Here is a 22,031-nt window from a genome sequence, read left to right as displayed (position 1 = left end):
CAACATAATGTTCTATGTGCATGAGCCATTTACACAACCTACAGCAAGCGCAATCATATCATCCAAAAACCAAACACGGCGAGCCATTAAAATAAATACAAGGGATACACAGCTCAGCATGCCACCAAAAGTGAGCCTCACTCTGGTTCGAAGTCAGTCTGGTCATACAGTTCTTGAAGAGGAGCAATCGTTTGGCTGAAATGGGGTTTAGTAGGAACAAAGATTCGCAATGTCTGTTGATCATAGAAAATTTTCTTTATCTCTAGAGTCCAATTAGAAGTAAGATGTCTAGGGGTTCATCAAAGTATGGAAAAGCAGTTAGGTACCGTGCACTATGAGTAGTAAAATAATTCCCTTGTTTAGTGTCTTCTGTGAAATATTCCATAACAATACTGAGTATTTACAATTCAGTAAGAATTGTCGATTTGGTTCCGGAGCGTCACATAGACGGCAATTATTCGACGACATCAAAATTTCCTTATTCTGACGCCATGATTCCACGGGCAAGCTCTCGGTGTGCAGCTAATTAAAAAAAAAACTCATGTTGCCAGTGAAACCGGCATTATACGCATTCGTACAAGGACATAATTTCTACTAAGTTCAGCATATATTGAACGGTAAATTGACCCAAGCAAAAGCACTGAAAACCAGTCTTTGGACAAGCTTTTTCGTAACATTGAAAGTAAAAAACTCATTTGTTAAACGGACTTCTAAAAGGCGCACAGCAAAATACACCTCATGCAGAAATCCACAGTAGCAAGGACGATCACAAAAATAGATAAGAGCAAAACATAGTAGGCAAACCATTAATTTTATATGCAAAAACACACCAATTTTCGGATGTGAAGCACCCCGGCAAAACAAAGCGGTTAACAGCCTGCAGCATTTAAAGACGGACTAAACCGGGCCCTCTAGCGCTTACAATTGTTGTTTCTTTCTTTTTGTTTTCAATTTTCTTTCGATGTAAGCATGTGCACTGCGTTTAAGTTCATGCACTGCATACAGTTTTCTCCTGCGCAAACATATACCAAATGTGCGTGGCAGTGGACCTCCTCAAGACGTTTGTATGGCTTTTAGTCTACGTTCCTCAGTATCGATGTATCTGACACTAAAATAAGGAAAATTTAATTTGAAAGGATGATCACGTCTGACGGGCTCAAAGCACGAACCCCGTAGAAAACGTGGTTGGGGTTTGATGTAGTTAAACCGACTAGGCATGCAGAAGCAGGTGTTCATTGTTACATTCAAGGGGACCCTTAAGCTATGCTTTAGTGGGTTGATGCTCGTATATGCCAAATTGGTCATTTCATACTTAACATTATTTTTGCAATAATTATATTGCTCTGAATAAAGAATCTGCTTTCATGTTTTCAGTGCAGGAAACAGTGGCAAGAAAATAACGGAAGTTTGCAATTTCACTTGTAGATTTCAATTCCTGAGCATCGCGGCTGTGCGGCGCTCGATAAAGCGGGAACATCGATAGGAAATGGGCTCTCACCATGTTACTTCTTACGGGGAGGTTCTCCGGGCCTCCTCGGGCGGCAGCTGCATTGGGGCATTTGGCTCCTGTGCGAGTGTTTAAAGCAGAGTTCTAACAGATCATACTGGGAGGCGGAAGACAGACATATTGCGCGGCTGGCGCAGGAGAAGGCTCATGGGGATCAATGTAAGAGGGCGTTGCAGGCCTGCTGTTTACATTAGCTGGCTGTTAATGGCGATTATTGATTGGAGAAAAAAGTTTTCGAAAGTTTTCTCAGCATTCAGTGTACATTATCTGACTTCAAAGGAAGGGCGTCAGATAAAGAGAAGTCATTACGGTATTGTACTGAACCTCTGCTTTGCTTGTTGAATGCCCGTGAATGGAGATTATTTTTCTTTTTCTGCGCAAAAAGACCCGGTCGATGTTGAGATGAGTGTGTTAATAATTTTTCGGGATATATTGTTACGTTTATATTGTGGCGGGCCTAGCGTGAGCGCTCCGTGCCGCGCCACTGCCCATTTTGTCGTCTTCTAGTCCGTGACAATACCCGCGGCTACCAAGCGATTGTCCCGATAACACGAACTAGAAGAACGGCAGTGACGGTGAAATACGGGACGTGATGATGGCCGTGACAGGGAGGATGAACACAGGCGAGAAGAAGGTGCAGGGCTTGCCGTCACGATACAAGAGAGGAGCAGATGATGATCGGATGAGCGCTGGTCCTGGATGCTTCCAGCCCAGAGGTCACCTTGGGTCGATGGCCGAGGTCTATGGGTGCACCAAACGGCATGGGCAGAAGGGCTGTGTGCGCAGGTGTCTCGGATCGGTCGGGTCGCGTAGGGTCTGGTCGGCAAGATCAGGTCGTCGTGTCTTGTGGTCGGGGCGGAGAACGCGGCTGGGGCGAACGGCGGAGTCGATTCTGGTCAGATGGGTTGGGGCACAGCCGGGCGGTGCTGACCAGGAACACGAGGCCGGCGACCATGGCAGACGCAACATGCCGAAACTCCAAGACCAGCATAGCGATGATTAGCCCGCACCTCCACCAAATGTTACGCGGCAGCCAGCCGAAGAATGAGGCGCCATGAAAGACGAACTGGGGATGATTCAATGGCCGCTGGCCTAGCGCAAGCGCTCCGTCCTGCGCCACTGCCAGCTTGGTCTTCTTCGTGACAATATGCTGATGATTACTACCTTATGAAGTGCCCCATTGTATAACTCTTGTGTTGCCTCCCTGTCAATAATTAGGATTGTAGACTCGTCAAGCTGCCCAAGGGCAGCTTTTTTCTACGATTCCTCCATCTGTAGTTTTAGATGGGAAATAAACTTTGATTTGATTTGATTTGATTTGATTAAATAACTTATTTTTTATGGGCTGTGGCAATCAGTCAAATAGCATCAGTAGTGCGCCGACAGGTACCTATATGACCAAAATGCTTCAATCCAATTTACTTTTGCATCGTGGACGTAGCCGTCTATGCTTGATTTTTTATTTTAAGGGCTAATTTACTTAGCTTCATTTCTGTTATGACGCCTCTTTGCATTTCAGAAAGTACACGAGAAAGTCCAGCTAAAATGACCGGCACAGATACACCTCAAGAATTGCTTTCAGTTTTCAGGTAAGCACTAAGAAGTCTTCTTGTTGCAGCTTTTAAATTGCCTTAGTATGATCTAGCATTCGTATTACAGTAATAAAATGGTATTAGAGCGCCAATTTAGCACTCCATGGGAGTCAACTCCCTTTCTATTACAAGGGCGGCCAAAAAAATGCCTCAAGCACTATGAAGGCGATACGTAAAACGGGCTACTGTGCTTTGCAATGTCAGTGCCCGTTAAACATCCACAGGTGTAGAAATTATTTCGGGAGGCCCCCACTGCGGTATCTCTTTTTATTTCCTTCTTTCAACTCATTCATTCTTTCCGTCATGGCGCAGTTGAGGTGTTCACCGAGAAGAAAGGCAGATACTTTGCAGTTAAGAAAAAATTTATCCTAGTCCGAGGACTCACATTCGTTCTATGTAGTGCCTGCGTCGACAACTCCGCTACAAAAGATGAATCTAAGAAGCTATTTTCGACTCGCCCCGCTTAATGCGTTAACGAGTTGCTGCGCTCTTTCATTTCCTCAAATTCATATTTTTTCTTGGTAGATAACAACAGCAAGTAAGGCTGTAGAGCCTGCTTATGTTTTGTGAGGTAAGACGCAGTTATTGGCGCCCTCAAGGTAGGCATCTTCAACGCGCCTTAAAAAAAGAATGAAGAGGTGAAAGAAGAAACGTAGAGAAACAGGCACCATAGGGATGAGCTCTTCATTTACTTGTGCTATGTGGAGCTAACAGGCGCATTTTTTCCCATTTCGTCTACGGAAGTGCGGCCTCCACAGTCTGCAACGTGGTTTAGTTTAGGGGCATGTTTACTAGCGTTGACTCAAATGATTGCGAACAGCGAAAGAGCAGGAGTGTCTTCGGTAACCATTTGGTTCAGAGTACAACCTAAGTTCAGCGTTAGATAAAATAGTCAGGCTCTACTTACCAAAATAGAGCGTAGCTTTAAGTTTATATTGCTAGTATCCACTCACAGAAAAAAAATTCGTGCGTAGAGTCCGTAGCGTTCTCCCTCAGGCTGTCCTAGTCAAATGCTCTAAATCAAGTAACTAACATTTAATCCACTAAAGCTAGCCGCCAATTTTTAAGTGGAGAATTTCATGGGTTTGCAAATATCAGCTAGTGGCTCAAACGTTGCTACGGTGTCTTAAATGAGTGATTGGTCTTTTAGGTTTTATGCGCCAAAGCGACTAAGGCTATGAGAGAGGCCGTAGTGGAGGGCTGTGGATAATTTCGACCAACTAGAGTTCTTTAACGTGCAGTAACATCACACAGTACAGGGCCCTCTAGCATTTCACCTCCATCGAGATGTGACCGCTACGTCAGGGATTGAACCGGCGTTTTCTAGTCAACAGCCGAGCACCATAACCACTGAGCTACCTTGGCGGATTAATTGAGTGATTGGTCCTTGGTCTCTTCCTGACGACAGATCGGGAATTCCGCGATACGTGCGTGCGATGAGCACACGAATTCTGAAACTTCCCCACATGGCAGCGTTCTCTTCTTGTTTTTGCCATGGCTTGGCAGAGTCTGCGCAGACGCACTCGCTGTCAGCGTAGTGGGTCACTATTGGCCTTTGGCCATGGCAGTCTGGCATTTAACCATCAGCGTTTTCCTGTTTACAGTTGACTGATAATTTTCATGAGTTATCGCCGTCCCGTAAAGGAAGTCAGGCGCACTGCATAATGAGAAGCGCCTTAACAAGCACTGTTTTTATGAAGGCTGTCCTCTGCAGGGTCATTGAGGAAAGACAACAAGATATTGTGGCAACCCTCAAGGAGCTGGTCTCCATACCGAGCGTATCGGCTAGGAAGGAGCATCGAACGGACGTGCATCGCTGCGTCGAGTGGACGAAGAAGGCAAACAGAGAATACACGTGGCCGTCGTGAACCGTTTACACGTCACTTTCGTGCTCTTCACAAGTCTTACGTTTGCAATTCTTGAAAATTTCGTCTTTCTTGATTTTATGTCCTTGCTGCTATATCAGGAACTCTTGAGTAATATTTGACATCTCGTTGTCTCTTTTTCACTGGTCGATACTTTTCACACAATTCCAGAAGCCACATTTCGGCGGCCGGGGGCTAGAAAGTAGCTCAATCTAGATATGGAGAAATAAAGTCAACAAAAAAAAGATTTTACAACGGCCTGAAAACTACTATCTAATGCTGCATGATTACGTTTCTCATTGATATGAGAAAGCCACTTGTTATTGCGAGGCAGCTGATGTCAGAAACCGACAAGACAGAAACACAAAAACGGCGCACAGAAAAACACGAAAAACACGGGCAGAACAGGACGGATGGGAGCGCTAGGAGGGCAGGAGATGGGTACGGAGCGCTCCTGTCCGTCCTGTTCTCCCCGTGTTTTTCGTGTTTTTCTGTGCGCCGTTTTTATATGGATGGTTACCAACTAGCCCAACTTTCTGCTATTTACCTTTGGAAGCATTCTCCGTCGTCAAGCTCGTGCCGCTGGGTATCCCCGCAAATTATCAATGTAGCGTCCTTAACAGGTGCTCGAAGACGAAGGCGTCTGCGTGGATCTGGAGCCTCTGGGCAGCCAGAGGTATCCCGACGGAAGCCAGCTACCGGCTCCTCCGCTTCTTCTGGGGTGCGCAGGGGATGACCAGGAAAAGAAAACTGTGTTGGCCTACGCCTACCTGGACGTTCACCCGGCTCAGAAGGTACCACACGCTTACTACTGATCACTGAATGTCTGCGTCTCTTCAGATTAGTTTTTCTTCCTGTGAGGATGATTCCTGCGTCTCACAATTAAGGATTGTGGTAGTGCTGGCATGATCGGGTATGTATTTCTCGGGTATGGGCGTCGGGTATGTATTTTTAACGTGACGAGACGAGCACCACCAAGCGTCCTTTTCACTGTATACAGGTGTATATTGGTTGGCGCACGCCTCAGACAAACAGGATGAGAAGGCTGAAGGGGAAGCATGTGTGCGAAGTGCATGGCAGAAAGCCGGATGTCATTCGAACCATCATAAACATTAATTTAAAAATAATGCGGATAACGTGCAGTCTACTTTGGAATCGGAGTGAGATATTAGTGGGTTATTAGCTAATTATTTATGAGGTGGTCGAAATCCGCAGACGGATCGGGAAACTTAAACGTTATCGAAATTGTGGAGAGTACATCTGGTAATGGCAAGTTGCACGATTAAAACTCGTGATCAGTTCAGCTCGTCAAGTGCTTGCACTTCCTCTCAAAAAGGCAGCGGTAACAATGTGGCCGGCTGTGCCAGTTTTATTCTAATTACAGGTGTTGACGCTGGAAATAAATATACATTAAAATGTCATCAGTGTTGCATTTAAATCGCTTTCTGTTTACTAAGATCAGAGTGTCCAAAAAAAATAACTGGGTGCTGTCTGCACGCGGCGGGAAATGTGGGAGCTGAAATGTTTTCTATTTCTTCCCTCATGATAAATATAGAATATAAAGTTCTGTTCAAGAACGAATAGAAACGTTCGAAACGGAAACTCAGAAAGCGATGACATTTGGTTTGAAGCAGTGACTTTTGCGCTTTATCCGTGAGTGGTACCCGGTCGATGCGTCCAGTCTCAAGTCGGACCCTCGCATTTTGCCTTTTCAAAGTAAAACAATAATCACAACACTAGCTGAAGTCGAAAAGGCACGAAGTGGTGCCAGAATTTGTATTTTTATGATTGATATATTTCTGAGAAAGCTGTTATGTTGCGCAATAAATGCTAAGAACCGAAATCTTATTCTGTTTAGCTTACACAATGAAGAAGGCTAGAAAGTTTGCATGGCTGTCGTTGCTTCGGAAAGAAAACAATTTGTACAGACCGGTAACAAAGTTCTCACAATGTTGACTGATTTCCGCCGTACTAAGGTCAGAAAGGAAAGGCTAGAAAAACACTTCGACTTTCTCTCTCGCCCCAGACCTGAGGTGTTTCTATGAGAGCTTTATACTTTATTTGATGACACAACGCATTTGCCGTGACGTAAGCTGCTAGAAAAAAAGAGCATGACTCGAGAGTGTTCAGTAGCGCTTTCTTCGTGCAGTCTGATGGATGGCATACGGAGCCGTTCGTGCCGGCCGAAAAGGACGGCAAACTTTTCGGCCGTGGCACAACCGCCGGTAAAGGTCCCTTGGTGGCTTGGATATGGGCCTTGAAGGCGTTCAACAAGGCTGGCGTGAAACTTCCTGTCAACATCAAGGTGAGTACTGGAAAGATCACGCATCGCAAGCCAAAAGCAACATATTACTTGGACGAAAAAGTGAAATGAGACAATATAACATTTGCAGTCGAAATAAAAGCATACCTGGTGCTGTCTATCTGCTATCAAAGGGTTCGAGCAAATAGCGCACATAGGTCGCTGGAGGCAGCGTAGACTTAGTACAGCTAGATGTTCTTTATGCTGATTACAGTGATTACTAGCGGCAACGGTGCCTGGATTTTGTGAGAAAAGACAGGAGCACAAAATGCATGCACTAGTTGGCAGCTCAGCTACTAAAAATTCAAACTGATGTAAATCAATGCAGGTCTCTTCAAGGTTAGGTTTCTGTAGTCTTGCTTTATTCACGATTTCAATTGTAGCGATCGAGACAAGGAACGCTGCAACTCAACTGGAAATTACATTGAAAAAAGTGCTCACTAAATTTAGCTCAGACAAGCCTTTTTACTTGTGTTTCAGTTCGTCTTCGATCCAATGAAAGAGGTTGGTTCCGAAGGGTTTCTTGAATACCTGAGATCAGGAATATCCTCCGATTTCTTCGACGGCATTCACGCCGTGGTGCTCTCAGACGGATGCTGGCTGTCCAAGAATAAACCGTGCCTCTCTTACGGACTGAGGTACGAGCCACTGCTCTCGTAACGCACATTATCGTATTGTTGGTGGAACGCTGCTTTTCATTTCATTTTATTTTATTACCCTCAAGCGCAGAAGCATTACAGAGGGGAGTGGTGAATAATATGCAGCGATAATAAGCAAACCACAATAAAACTTAAACCGAAACAAAAGCCAAAACAAAGCACAAAATAGAAGTACAAACTAGTCACTGATTACTTTCTTGGCCTGTTGTATTTTAAACAATATATTCATGGTCGAGGATACCCTAGAATTATGGAAAAGCGCAGTGTTTCACTAGGAAGTTGTTGATGAACGCCATTTTTTCGCGTATCGTAGGATTGCATCATAACAGTCAATATCTCTGCAAATCCTCTTCGCCGCGCCTGTAGTTTTCTGCTATTTATTCCCAAAAGCCCGCCCTATTGGTTTTCTTAAGGGAGTCTTACTCGGTGCTAACGAAGGACAAGCAGTAAGAGGAAGATATCGCACCTTGTTAAAACATTCCCATTTATATGTTCCTGAGAGTATCTTACAATATTGCACACTCTCCTCACAAATACGGGAAAAAAAGGCCCATCACGGGCGTTTCATGGCAGTTTTAACTCCTTGGTGCGAGTGCATGAAGAACTTAAAACCATGATTATTTTTATACGCGACCGAAAGTTTGACGTTCCCCCCATTAAGGTCATAATAGTATCTTACAGTACATCGCAGTTGCCTAACAATTAAGTGACATCAAAGAAAGCTGAAGTGACGAAGGTGCCTTACGTACAACGAGTGCATAACGGGTGGTAGCGGTAATCGCATGCCTGCAGCCTGAATTCATTAAGTGGAGCAGCAAAAGATTTTTTTGTTCAATTACTTGGAGCTCCTTCAACAGCATATGCCTCCCAGTAATGCGCGCATGCCCAGCTTATCGACTACAAGAAAGGTTGTGCCAGGTCTCTGCTTGAGAGTCTGTTCCGGTGTACAGCCTTCAATTTCAGAAATAGAGTGGGTTATATAAAAAAAGAACCAGGAGGTTATACTTTGCGTCCTGCACGAAATATAGTTTGCTGTAGAGGGAAGAGTGAGAGCACGTTGAAGAAAACTCGGGGATGCAAGGACGGATATCATATAGGTGAAGACCTAAAGTAGTCGCTCTGGATAAGCGCATAATGTCGAAGCTCGGGTATTTCTTTACGCAGATTTTTTACGTTTTTTCGATGGTACAAGTTATGCACTACTTGTACCAGCGGTTCTTCAGATGAAAAGTATTACTCCCAGTCTCACACGTATCGTTAGAAGCAACCAAACAACAAGCAAAGAGAACCACTTACTCCATTTTTCATGGCAATAAAAAAATGTCGCGAACCCTTCAACAGAGGTTTTAGTTGCTCCTATGAACAAAGTTGCTGTACTTTCTTGATAATTTCTTTGACCATACCGCACGCGAAAACACTTCTACGACAATGTCAGAATGGATCAGGAGTGTACACAGGCCCGATTGCGTACGTGGCTTGTCAAGGCTTTATGGCTTGTGGGCCCCTAGACCTGTTCACACTGTTCTTTTGTCTTTCCACTAGGGGCCTGTGCTATTTCCAGATTCAAGTCACCTGCGCCAAATCGGACCTTCATTCTGGAGTCTATGGGGGAACTCTGTGAGTGCACTGTAGGAAAGACAGGTAGTCTTACAATCAGCGGGCACATCTGTAAGTTACATGTCTAACTTACCGCCGGTAGCCTTACGTAACAGATTACGCAGCAAAGAAAGCGACCATGAACGATTGTGCGTTTTATGTAGACTAACGGAACGTTAATTTCGATTACCAGAACGTGGCAGTTTATAGCCGTGCGCCCTTTCAGCGAATTCTTGCGGAACAGCTAAAAAGCAGTGCCAATGCGCAGTTCGTGCTCAATGAAGCTAATTATTTTTCACCTGCACATTATTGTTCAAGCACCAAGCGTTGTCAGCTTTACAAGTTTGGCTCGCGAAAGCTGGGCCGTTCAACCGTTAGCACTTTTGGAGGAAAACCAAAAAACTTCCACGGTTCTTGCACCTGTCTCGAGACGCCTTTAACCTAGACCGTCCAATTTCCTTTCTTTCCTCCCTTCCTTTGTGAGCGCAAACGCAGCAGGTGGTCCTGACTCCTGCCATGGTCCCACTTAGCGCAGCTCGCGACTAGCTTGCAGGCTGTGAAGTTATTCGGTTTTAGCGTTCGAGGTGTTCCATAGGAGAACATTCATCTAAGAGAATACTCATTGGCTTTGTTCTGCAAGTCTGTGATGCGACACCATTGCGAAATGAATTTTGGCTCATTAGAAAAAATCCATATGAACTGCGCAGAGTGCTGTCTTATTGCGGTTATAGACGTACAAAAAACTGTGTAAATGAAATCAGGTATTTCTTACAACAAAATACATTCAGTTAAGAGCTGCTATGCTGCTAAGCAATCAGTGAAATTTTGTCTTGCTAATATCTCTCGAAAACTTCAAATTTCAACCTTTAAGCTGTGTCTCGTAAAGCGCTAATACCTTGTTCGGTACGGCTATTTCTATTTTCTGCTTTTATGTTGTGCCATATCCACCGTTTGCTTTAGCAGGCAGTCGTGCCGAATTATGGACACCATGTTCACCTGGGGTAGAGGTAGGCCTCAACTGTGCTCGAGCTGCACTGGTGTCCTGACTACGTGGGCGTTTGAGGATTAACAATGTTTGAATCGCCATTATCCAGAAGTACAGGGCAGGTTTGAATTACAATATAGCAAACACGAAAAAAGAAACGGACACATTGTGTCCGATTTTATGCCTGCCAGTTATTACCATTGTGCTTATCGCTCACTACCGCAACAGAAAGCACTGCTGCTGTGGATGATTTAGCTTTGATACCTAGCTCAAAAATGTGTAGCAACGAATTTGCGGCTAGCTTTTCTTGAAACTTTGGCTATGATTTTACTCAAAATCAGCGGCAAAGTTACGTAGAATATCTCTGTGCATAATGGTTTACATCACTTTCTTAAAAAAAAAAGGTAAATAGGTGGTGCTACACTGCAGCCATTCGCTACATGTGAGGTAAAGACGAGTGGAAAGGTGAATCATGGGTTTTCGCAGTTTCGTAACATGTAAATTTCCACGCTTGAAAAATTCCGGCGAACACCACCGCCTCATCTAACGAGTGTGTACTCCCTTCTTGACTTCAGCATAGAAGCTATGCCCGACGCAACCCATCTGCTGAATACTCTTGTCGATGACGATGGCTGCATCACAATACCGGGCTTCAACGATGACGTTGACGATCTCACAGCCGAGGAGGACAGGATGTACGAAAATGTTGACTTCAGCCGGGTATGACTTGCTAAATATCTGATCGCCACAGCTTTTAGGAAACTGGTCTAGCTGCCTAACATGCAAGTATAATGCGCATATAAGCCCACTGTGAGGCGAAACTTTTCACAACATGAAGTACTGAAGCGAAGAATTTTTTATACCTATTATCATGCTTCATCTGGTTCAAAAGTGTCTAAAGCTTGTAAAGCATTCGTCGCAAGTTCAGGACATCCACTTGACCCACCTTGCACATATGACCCAAGCGCTTCTGCCATTTCAGGCTTTCAGTTCTGCACCGGAGAGGAAGATCAACAATCTGCTGCTTTGGTAATTGTGCGCTTGCCGGAAGCTTTTGAAATTAGACAATGTATTCGACATGATTTTCCTAACGTTAAGAACCCTTCTTCAGACTGCTTTACTGCGTACGAAGCTGGCTTACAACCTCAACGTGGCGTCGGTAGCCGAGCCCTAATTTGGCACTATATTATATTTGTTTATTGATAACCTGTTAAATTTTTTTTCTTTTCTTGCAAAATAGAAAGACAGAGGAAATTACTCATAGGGTGAAAGCCAGTTTTATCCGTTTCAACGTACTGTCGTCGCTTCTCGATGTGTTACTCAATTAGCAGTTAAGTCGGGTATTCGCTGCTGATTTTGATTTTTTGTACTTTAACAGTGTGGCTGTTAACAAGGCTCATATTCCCCTAGTCAGATCACACTTAACCTGCAGATAGCGCACAAATTTTATAATTAGCTTCACTCTCATGCCTTAGTTGAGCAGCGTTGTACCTTGTTGCCCCGAGCTCCAATAACCTGTTCTCACTGGCAAGACGTGACAACGTCCTGATGATTCGTCCACTTCCCAGAATGCCTACCGTGAGGAACTTGGTGTTGGCCTACTACCCTATGAAGACAAGAAAGAGACGCTGATGCATCGCTGGCGCTGCCCTTCCCTAAGCATTCACGGTAGGGAAGCAGATTCTATAAACGTCTGCCAGCGATTTGTGTCTTTCTGGCTCCCAAATTGTTGAAATGGGGCTCCAGGTCCGAAGAATAACTGGCCCAATAAGAACTGTGGAAGACCCACTGGGCTCTCAAAATATTTTACATTCATTGACCTTTATCCCACCAGCAAAGCGCATTCTGGTATATTAAGAGTGTTAACCACGCGCCTTAAGCGACTGGAAACATAAATTCCAGAGAAATTAATTTCCTCTTAATTAGGAAAGGTTTACAAATTTCACCCCAAAGAGACCACGTGCAAGATAAAAATATCATTACCGTGAAAAACACGTGTATCCTCACTATACGCTTTTCTATATCACGTGAATGACTGCGACGAGTGAGATAATGGTCTGCTTCTGATTGTTTCCAAACGACACACTGGGTGTAGCTAAAGGAGATAATTTATGATTTGGATTGGTTTCTTAAGTGTAGTGGATGACCAGATTAGTGTGAATCGCTGAAAAATGTGAAAACTATGAAACACAAGCCATTACTTGTGCTTTAGTGTTAGCTGACCGAACCATAGCAAGCTGTTTCTTAAAATTATAATAGCTTCCTGGTGTCTGCCATCGTGGCGCGTAATACGGTTCCGGTCACTGAACTGAAAATTCCGAAGTTTTGAAAACCGCTACCCGTGAACAGCAAACGGGGAAATATTTGTGCGGAGCCTAAGTATCTGACTGCATTAAACAAAGTGAAATGCCGCAGGATGACTCCCTTATTTTGTGTCTGCACTGACTATTTCCCTGTTGTGATCAAACAGAACAGCATATTGGTTTACTGCGCCCTTGATGTTTTATTCACCCAGGAATACATGGCGATTATTGTGGCCCCGGTGAGAAGGCGGTAATTCCAGGACGGGTGACCGGCAAGTTCTCCGTCCGCACAGTACCATACCAGAAATCCCAGAAGGTGCGTGAATGCGTCACCAGCCACGTGGAACAGGAGTTTGTCAAGCGCAAGAGCCCCAACAAACTGAAGTGAGTGGCTGGGCTTCAGGTCGTGAGTAAAGAGCAGTGTATAAAGTGCCTGGGCTTACCTTGGCACGCCACTTGCGTTCAGGTCTATACGTCTACAAACTAGTTATTGCGTAATCAATGTGTTTCATTCTATTAGAAGTGAACAGAACGAAAACATTACTTCACTACAGAGATGCATGCGTACTGCTCAACGTCTAGATCTCACGCATGCAGAGGGAACGAAACAAAAAAGTTGTCACGAAAAAAAAAAAACGAACTCATCGATGACGTAGCGTGTACGACATGCGTCTTCAAAATCATCGACTGTTCTCGGCATCACGGCGCAGGTATTTCTTTTTAATTCCATTTATTTTCCGATTGAGTCAAGCGTTGTTAGTAAGCTCCGGCTGGTCGATGCAAGGAACGAGGAAGTAAGCGTCGATAAATGCCTATTTGTAGATATGTTATGGACACGACGAAACAACTCGGCACACGAAAATAATGCGTCGAAGGGAGAAACGCGAACAGTAGAAAACGAGCTAGCGCGAACAAGAGCACGTGCGAGGAAGGCTACAAACTTTCCGTACGAACGCAACAGAGACCTATGACTAAGATAGGCACTGCACGTTCCAGAAGGACAGAAGCTTCAACGCTTTGAAGGAGTTTCTCTTTGATCATCTCGTGAGGATACTGTGCATTCTTTTATGCGTACAGTCTTTTATATAAATATTTGCGTTCCTCTTTTTGGTTCGCTAAGTACAAAATTAGCGTCAGTTTTTAGGAACTTTGTTGTTGTTAGCGTCGCTCTAATGGCAGGCTATCAAGTAGCCTTTGTATAAGCTTTAGCGGCCTGCGTACCACTTGAAAGGTTCATGGTATTGGGGCATCGGTTGGTGCAGTATTAGCATTTACAGCCGCGGTTGTTGCGATCGGCCTACTCTTTCAATTTTTTATTTCTGATCAATTTCTCTAAACCCCCTCCTGTCTGCACGCGGCCGTGACAGGGGTCCAAATGGAGATAGTCCTTATCTTGTGGTGTGTGCGGGTTGACCGAGAAAAATCTTCGGACAAACTGAGGTGAAAATGAAGCCGGTAAACGGATTCCTGAAATAAAAGCTTAACCCGCTTGTGATTTCATAGCTGCAGTCGAACTTCTACAATGGGCTCCTAAACTCCCTTAATCCTTGTTCACTTTTCTTTTTATTCGATGTGTAGATTCACATCCGCCAGCCATCTCTCTACCATTTACATGTGTGTTGTTTCATTGTAGCACCAATAAGTAATTCATAACTCTCTTCAGGTGTAAATGTTATAACGCATAGCCTATGTTCTCTAAGTAAAAAATAAGAACGACAATAAGAATTCCGCTCCTCCTTCCAGGATCACGGCGACCACCTGCAGTGAGCCGTGGATAGTGGATCCGAGGAGCGCCCATTTTCGATCCGCAGCAACCGCTGTAAAACACGGTAAGTGTAGCATAGCAAGGGCGTTGTTAACGTACAGGGGAGCCGCGGCAATGTCTGGAGCAATAATGCTCCAAACAGCCCAGCTAATCAATTAGCTGTGCTGCCTAGGGCACTCCTTCAAGTAGAGAAAAGCTTCCAGTTCGCAGCGAACCTGCCCTCACCGTTCAGTTCATGGGGATAGAAACTTTGTACAGATGCGGACATAGTAAGTCAATGGAATACGGTATTCTAATACCACGGTATTCTAATACCGGTATTCCAACTCCAGCTGCTGCAGTAGAATTGAAGGAACACTGTGTGCAACGACAAACCCTAGGAGGCATCCTTTGCAGAATGCGGATGCCATATCTCTGGAATTTCATTCAGCCACGACTGAGTAGGTTTAGAAAGCTATGGCTTGCTTCGTTTACTTCTGTACGTGCATGTGCACTCTGACTGGAAGCGAAAGCATCGTGTGCATTGTAACCAGTCTCTGTTGCATCTCACACGTATCTGATCCGCCGCCACTAGGGCCATACAGTTACGGTAAGCGGAACGCAAATTTAAATTTATAAACGGCTTTATGACCGCATTCTAGACGCGCTTTTCATTAGTACAATGTGGAACGCAGCATGAGTAAGCAGTTGTATTAGCGCACAAGCAAGGTATACTTTAATTCAAGATGCAAATATTACAAAAATGTCAGAACCGTTTTCAAAGACAATGCAGTTCTCACGCTCATGGTACGCCATAATGACGCCCAAATGGGCATAAAACCATCTGCTTTTTAGATCATTCTCATAGGAGTTTACTTTAGGAGTTTACTTTATTCCTTCAAAAGGGAATAAGTAATTTATTTACGCTCAGATAGGTTTTATCTGGATGCAATGGAATTATTTATTACTTCCTCCAAGAGTTGGTACCGGGGTTCTTTGGGAATTTTTTTTATGGCCACAGCATGGTTTTAAAGATACCCTCTTGGAAGTAGTTTTACAAACATTTAAGAGCTGATTGAGAAAACTACAGGAGTTCATGTTACTTGTTTACGGAGGTATTTTTAGGCACCTTGCTCCCGCTGTAGCTTTTTTTGAACACGCTGCAATCTAGCATCCTTTCAGGAAGAGCTGTAGTGATGCTATGCAAGATTTCCAGCTAACTACGTATTAATGGTTTCACACAACCGCGCCCTCTGTTGCCAATATTGTGAAAGAAACAAACGCACCTGCCAGAACCGGATCCGATCAGGCTTGAACTGAAGCCGACCCTAACCTCAAAAGGGTAGTTTTGTGCCGAACTGACGAAAAAAAACTTTTTAAGAAGAGAATAAAATGGGGTCATGTTATGCATATGCTTCTTGAATTTGCGAACGCGAATACAATCAGGTGGTGAGCTGATCTTATTCTACAGTATTCTACAGGCCAAGGTCCGAGGATGCTCTCTAGCGCGGGCTAGCGACACTTCGTCCTTTGCGGCATTTTGCCACTGCCGGCCGCGTGCGCGGGTCGCTACAGTGTTTAACGCTGTAGCTACTAGAGCTGATACTTCCTCAGAACATGAGTGCTAAGATTGAAAATGTTTCAAGCAGCCATTTCATGTGAATGCGTGCAGCTGGATATTCCACTGCATAAGAAAATAAAAAAAATAATTATGTTAATTACTTTAGCTATGCTTCAGTACGATGACCTTCAATGTATACAACGCGTAAACAATGGTACGGCAGCCATGCGCATTTATCTTATGAGAAGCTTGGGCACGCACTTGGGCAGGAGAACGTTCCATTTGTTCTTCGCAGTGTACGGTACGGAGCCCGACCTGATACGCAGTGGCGGAACTGTAGCTGCCGCAGCCGCATTACGCGACCACGTCACCGCAAACGTGATCCAGATGCCCATCAGTGCCTGTGGTGGCTACTGTGAAAACGAGTGCATCCCCATCGAGGACCTGGTTCGAGGGGTGAGAACAAATACCGTTCCTTCGTCACCCAGTCCCGCCTCCTTCCACCCAACAATGTGGGTTTGGTCAAATAGAGAATTTGGCTGATTGGTCCGGCATTCGAAACCATTATGACGTAGAATCAGACAACGAACGAAGAAGACACAGGCCATGGCGAGTGGTGAGTTACGTCGGCCTTCAGCGTTATAGGAGGCCTGCCCCCTCTTGGGTCCTTGCGGGTGGTCCCTTGTGTTCTTTGAGGATTGTCATCTGTCACGTGTATCAGGGAAGACTAAGTATTTCTCAAAAATAGGTTTTTGAGGTAAAAATATTGCCTTTTAAGCATAATATTACCAGTGTAGGCGGACGCCACGATACCGGTGAATCGCCTTAAGTAGTAGGCTGGTGAACTAATTTTTAATAACGAACTTTTTAACTATTAGACTTAGGCGCCTAGTCTCAATTAGAGATTTGTAGCCGGTTGTTATTAATAGCTATGACAGTTTTCACAATTTAAAAAACGAGATTACCCTTGGTGCTGTGGCTCGACAAAGTTTCGCTTTTGACTAGTTACGTGCACTGGAGAAGTTGCTTTGCCTACATGCTTTTCGAAAGCGCATGCATTTGGGCACGGTATAGCCAAATTTTGTCGAGCTACAGCGCCTAGAATAATGACGCTTTCGGAATTCTAAAAAAATGATATGGCTGTTACTAACGGTGGCTACAAATCTCTAATTGCAACTAGTTGCCTAGCTGTGATAATTAGAAAGTTTGTTATCAAAGATTAGTTAACCAGCTTATTACTTAAGATAAATCATCTGCTTTCCAGCGTCCGCCAACACTGGTAATACTATGCCGCAAAGCCGATATTTTCGCCCCAGAAAGCATATTTTTGAAAATGACTCCAAATTTTCTCTGAAACACCTGGTATATTTCGGCCTTCATTTACGCATTTCTAGCCGATAGCGTGTTGTGTGCGAGTTGCCGTACGCGCAGCGCGTATTTGTTCAGCATTTAGATATGTTACAGGGCCTGGTTTTTTGTTCGTTGCCATTCGAAAACTTTTATTTTTTCCTGCTAACTTTTCTGCTGTCTGGGACTACAATAGTAATTCTTTAACGAATAGCCTTTAAATTTATCCACAACTATACCAGCGCCCGCTTAGTTCTTAGTGTGAACCCGTATTAATCTGTAATCCCTTAACACTTGAGGTAGTTCGTTCACGCTGTCTGCTGCTGCACTTTCTCAGATTCTTTAGCAACTTCTTAACCCACTAAGACTGCATAGCCTCACTGTAAATTAAGGTTACCCTAGTACAGACGACACCCTGATCAAAGTATACTTTCTTTTTTTTATTTCAGGCCAAGTTGTTCGCGGCATACTGCTGCGAGATTGCCAGGCTGCCGTGAAGCCGCGCCGGAAATGGAAGACCTTAGACTGAAAAAATAACACTAAAAACTTCCACAAGTTTACCTACACTTCCATTCCAAGGGCATATTTTTGCAATACGAAAATTACAACAAAAATTTGGTCGTGCAATGTCCGCTGTTCGTCTAGCTTCTATTTGCAAGCGTTGTTCACGAACGAGGGATTGGCATTTGTGATCGCCGCCATCTAGACCGGCAACATTGGGCATCATTTGGCCACCAAACCACTTGAACAATCGCCATCTCACCTCCACTTCAGACTACCAGCATTTATTGTAACTTTAAGAAAACGCTGTCATATTGCCCAGCCTAAAGAAACCACCTTGTCTCACGTAAGTATCTAGCGGGACAGTAAAGGCCGTTTCAGGGATTAATCTATACACCTATAAAAAGAGAACAGTTCAGAGTTCGCAAGGCCCATCTTCCGTATTCGCTGCGCATTTCTACGATTTTTTTACACGAGCAGTACCTCGTTCGCTTCTATAGCGGACATAGCTTTTATAAAATCCACTTTACTCAACCTTGCCAATTTTCGGTATAATGGCGTCAGCAATCAAAGCTGTCACTTAGTGGCGCTGCAGGCGCATAGCAGGCATTGGAGGTCCAGGAGAACTAATACAAGCTGTTCCAAGAAGCTGTGCTACTCTTGCTATGAGCCACAGCTACGCAGTATCGCAGGGCTTTTTTTCAAACAGTGGCCGAGAACGAATTGAAACCTCTACTATATGATAAGTAGATACAGCGACAGAGCAATGAACCGTGATCAGGCATACCAGGTGACTGAGAAACGAAATAACGCAATCAGACGCCTCGAGCGTGCTCGTATTGCTGAACTAGCATTCATGGTAGTCATTGTTGTGAGCACCGCAGTTGTAACGATGGGGATACAGAACACCCACGCGCATCAGTCAGGGACGTGGGATCACTTTTCAAAATGAGCGTTGGGTCTGGCAATCACAATATCCACGACAACATGTTCTGAAACTTCACCAAGCCGGCGCCTAATCAAATTAAAGCACGCACATTAATGCTGCCAAGAAGCGGCTGCTCTGATATAAGGGGCATTATGAAACGCGTTTCCAGCGCTCTGTCAACGGAGATTAAAGCTGAGTTTAGCTTTAACAGGCGAAACGTAAACTGACAATGATAGAGGGGTGCAACGGCACGCTACTAAAGGCGACACTACTGCATGCGTAGGAGCCTGCAAGCAAAGTGATTCGACTATGATCTGGTGATAAAATGAGACCTAATTTGAGTCGCGGCAACGCCACGCCTCAGTTGCCTGCAGCAGCTATGTCGACTCTTTGAAACAGGCTTTTAAGTAGATCGCAAACCATCTGAAAGCCACATGTCCTCACCATTACATTGACTTATTTTCGGCCACCTCAAAAATGCGCGATGTAACGAGAAGCTTCGGCGACGACGTCTAGTTAGAATAGACAGCGTCCAATCATAGCATCTACACCAAATAATTTTTTTCTAGCGTATAATGTACTTGCAGAGCGCTCAAACCGATGCAGTGAGTAAAAATGAGTGATTCTTAATACCGGTAACCAAATCTCTTCAGTTCCTTCTAAAAGTGGCTCGAAAAAAAAATTCAGACTTTATATTAAGCCCAGTTATAGTTCCGGTACTCTCCGCACGACGTGGGCGGCATCCGCCAACTCATTATGACATTTCCAATGGAGAAGCTTCCAATTTTGTTTGCTTTGTTGCAATGGAATTCGTAGTTTAAAAGGATGCCACTGCATTGGATAAAGTATTCAAGGCATTGAAACAAAAACAGCAAGCTGTCTACCACGCCGCGCTATTATTTCAGACAAGCACTGATGGCATCATAACAATTTCTCTGGCAACTGCTCTCTTACTAGTGTAGGGGTGCGTTTATTAGGCGTCCTCAAGAGACCGAACCGCCGTGCAGGATCTGGCAGCGTAGACGGGCGTAGCCAGCACCAAGAGAGCGGGGCAACTTCGTCGTCGTCAGGCGCAGCGTAGTGTCGGCGCATAACTTCGTCGTCGTCAGGCGCAGCGCAGTGGCGGCGCATGGCGGTAGCGGACCCTGTCACAGCTGGCACACTACAGTTTCCCCCGGGTGAAAAGGAGCCATCCTGGCGTCTTAAGGGGAAGGAAGAACAGAGGGGTCGTAGTACGGCTTCAGTCGGTCGACGTGGACGGTTTCGCGGCCACGGCGACGCAAATCCGCAGCGGGTGCAACCGGCTCAACAATATAATTGACCGGAGATGTTTGCTTGAGAATCCGGTAGGGACCATGATACCGATGCAGCAGTTTCCGCGAAAGGCCGGGAGTTGTGGGAGGCACCCAGAGCCACACAAGGGAGTCGGCAGGGTAGGAGGTAGAGGCCGCGGAAGTGTCGCGGTCATGTTTTTGCTGCCACTGGGTCTGCGTGGTAAACGAGCGAGCAAGCTGGCGGCATTCTTCGGCGTACCTGGCAGCGTCGGACAGTGGCGTGGACTCAGAAATGTCGGGTCGGTAACGAAGAAGAGTATCCATCGTGCACGGGGGCTCGCGGCCGTACAGAAGAAAGAAGGGAGAGAATCCAGTGGTGGTTTGTGTCGCAGTGTTATATGCGTAGGTGACGAAGGGAAGAACTTGGTCCCAGTTGGAGTGGTTGGCGTCGACGTACATGGACAGCATGTCACTGAGGGTTCGGTTGAAACGCTCGGTCAGGCCGTTGGTCTGAGGGTGGTAAGACGAAGCGGTTCGATGGATAATGCGGCATTCCTTGAGGAGGGCCTCAAGAGCGTCAGACAGGAATACGCGTCCACGGTCGCTGAGCAGTTCTTGAGGAGCACCATGGCGAAGAATCAGGTTCTTTAGAAGAAAGGAAGCCACGTATTATTTTTCTAATCAATTAGCTGTTAGCGATAACATATTCAGTAATATTCTAAATTGATCAACACCACAAAAAAATAATAAAAATCCCCTGTGCCCCTTGGTTTCTGTGGCTGTTGGCTTCTTTCATATTTATAACGAGCCCCTCATTCCCCTTCCCTTGTTTGCTTAATTGCTTAGCGAGGGCCTCGGTTCTGGCAGCCTTGGCGCCATAGGAAGCATAAGAGGGTTCTCACGCAGCTTCCACCCTCTCCGTTCGATGACATTCTACGTTACACTTGCGGTAACTCAGGACGTTCTACGTCCGCCGCTTATGAACGTGGGTGGCGCTGATGAACACTCTCAAGGTTAGGTTACTTGTAAACATAAATACCCCCGAAAAGCAGAAGATTTGACAGCCGTCGCCGTAGCTCAGAGGTAGAGCACTGGACGCGTAATTCGGAGGTCGTGGGTTCGGATCCCACCGGCGGCATGTGGTTGTTTTGTCTTCTGCTTTTCTAATCAATTAGCTGTTAGCGATAACATATTCAGTAATATCATAAATTGATCAACACCACAAAAAAATAATAAAAATCCCCTGTGCCCCTAGGTTTCTGTGGCTGTTGGCTTCTTTCATATTTATAATGAGCCCCTCATTCCCCTTCCCTTGTTTATATATATATATATATACATATATAGGGGATAACAAAATCTTCAAGGCAACTGATTAAAAATATAAGAAGTTGGGGAAGTCACATTGAAAAACTTAACAGATTTATTCAACGCACCCAACTGGGTGCGTGCCGCCCACCTCCCTCTTTCACCTCTTTCACGCGGCGCCTTTGCTAGCGCACCTTAGCGTTTGGATTTCGTGTCTTGGCTGTGTTCCTCTTTCCCCTTTGATTTTTCTCATTTTTCCATTTTCTTTTTCAAGCCCCGTGTGTGCCATGTTCACTGCTATAAGAAGACCCTTCCATGCACTTTGTGATCATTCTTGAAAAAGACCAGTCCCTGGTCGAAACGTTGAATAAATCTGTTAAGTTTTTCAATGTGACTTCCCCAACTTCTTATATATATATATATATATATATATATATATATATATATATACATATATGAGAGAGAAGCCAACAGCCACAGAAACCAAGGAGCACAGGGGATTTTTTTTTTATTTATTTATTTTTTTGGTGTTGATAAAGTAAAATAATACTGAATATGTTGT

General features: G+C 44.8%; 1 protein-coding gene across 1 annotated transcript; it reads left to right on the top strand.

Annotated features, from left to right (window-relative positions):
• Positions 1 to 2,120: 2,120 nt before the first annotated feature.
• LOC149371564 (cytosolic non-specific dipeptidase-like) lies at positions 2,121 to 17,958 on the top strand. The gene is made up of 13 exons (XM_089580439.1): positions 2,121 to 2,316; positions 3,027 to 3,096; positions 4,814 to 4,937; positions 5,588 to 5,758; positions 7,114 to 7,269; positions 7,747 to 7,904; positions 9,468 to 9,542; positions 11,082 to 11,226; positions 12,075 to 12,174; positions 13,022 to 13,193; positions 14,553 to 14,638; positions 16,410 to 16,570; positions 17,911 to 17,958. The coding sequence occupies exons 1-13, from the start codon at positions 2,121 to 2,123 to the stop codon at positions 17,956 to 17,958; spliced, it is 1,662 nt and encodes a 553-aa protein (XP_089436565.1).
• The last annotated feature ends 4,073 nt before the right edge of the window (positions 17,959 to 22,031 follow it).

Source organism: Amblyomma mixtum, chromosome 1 (genome assembly GCF_055824585.1).
Source record: "Amblyomma mixtum isolate Tamu chromosome 1, ASM5582458v1, whole genome shotgun sequence".
In the NCBI taxonomy this organism is placed as follows: domain Eukaryota; kingdom Metazoa; phylum Arthropoda; class Arachnida; order Ixodida; family Ixodidae; genus Amblyomma; species Amblyomma mixtum.
Note: the sequence above shows the minus strand (reverse complement) of the source record. Positions and strands in the feature narration are given on the sequence as shown.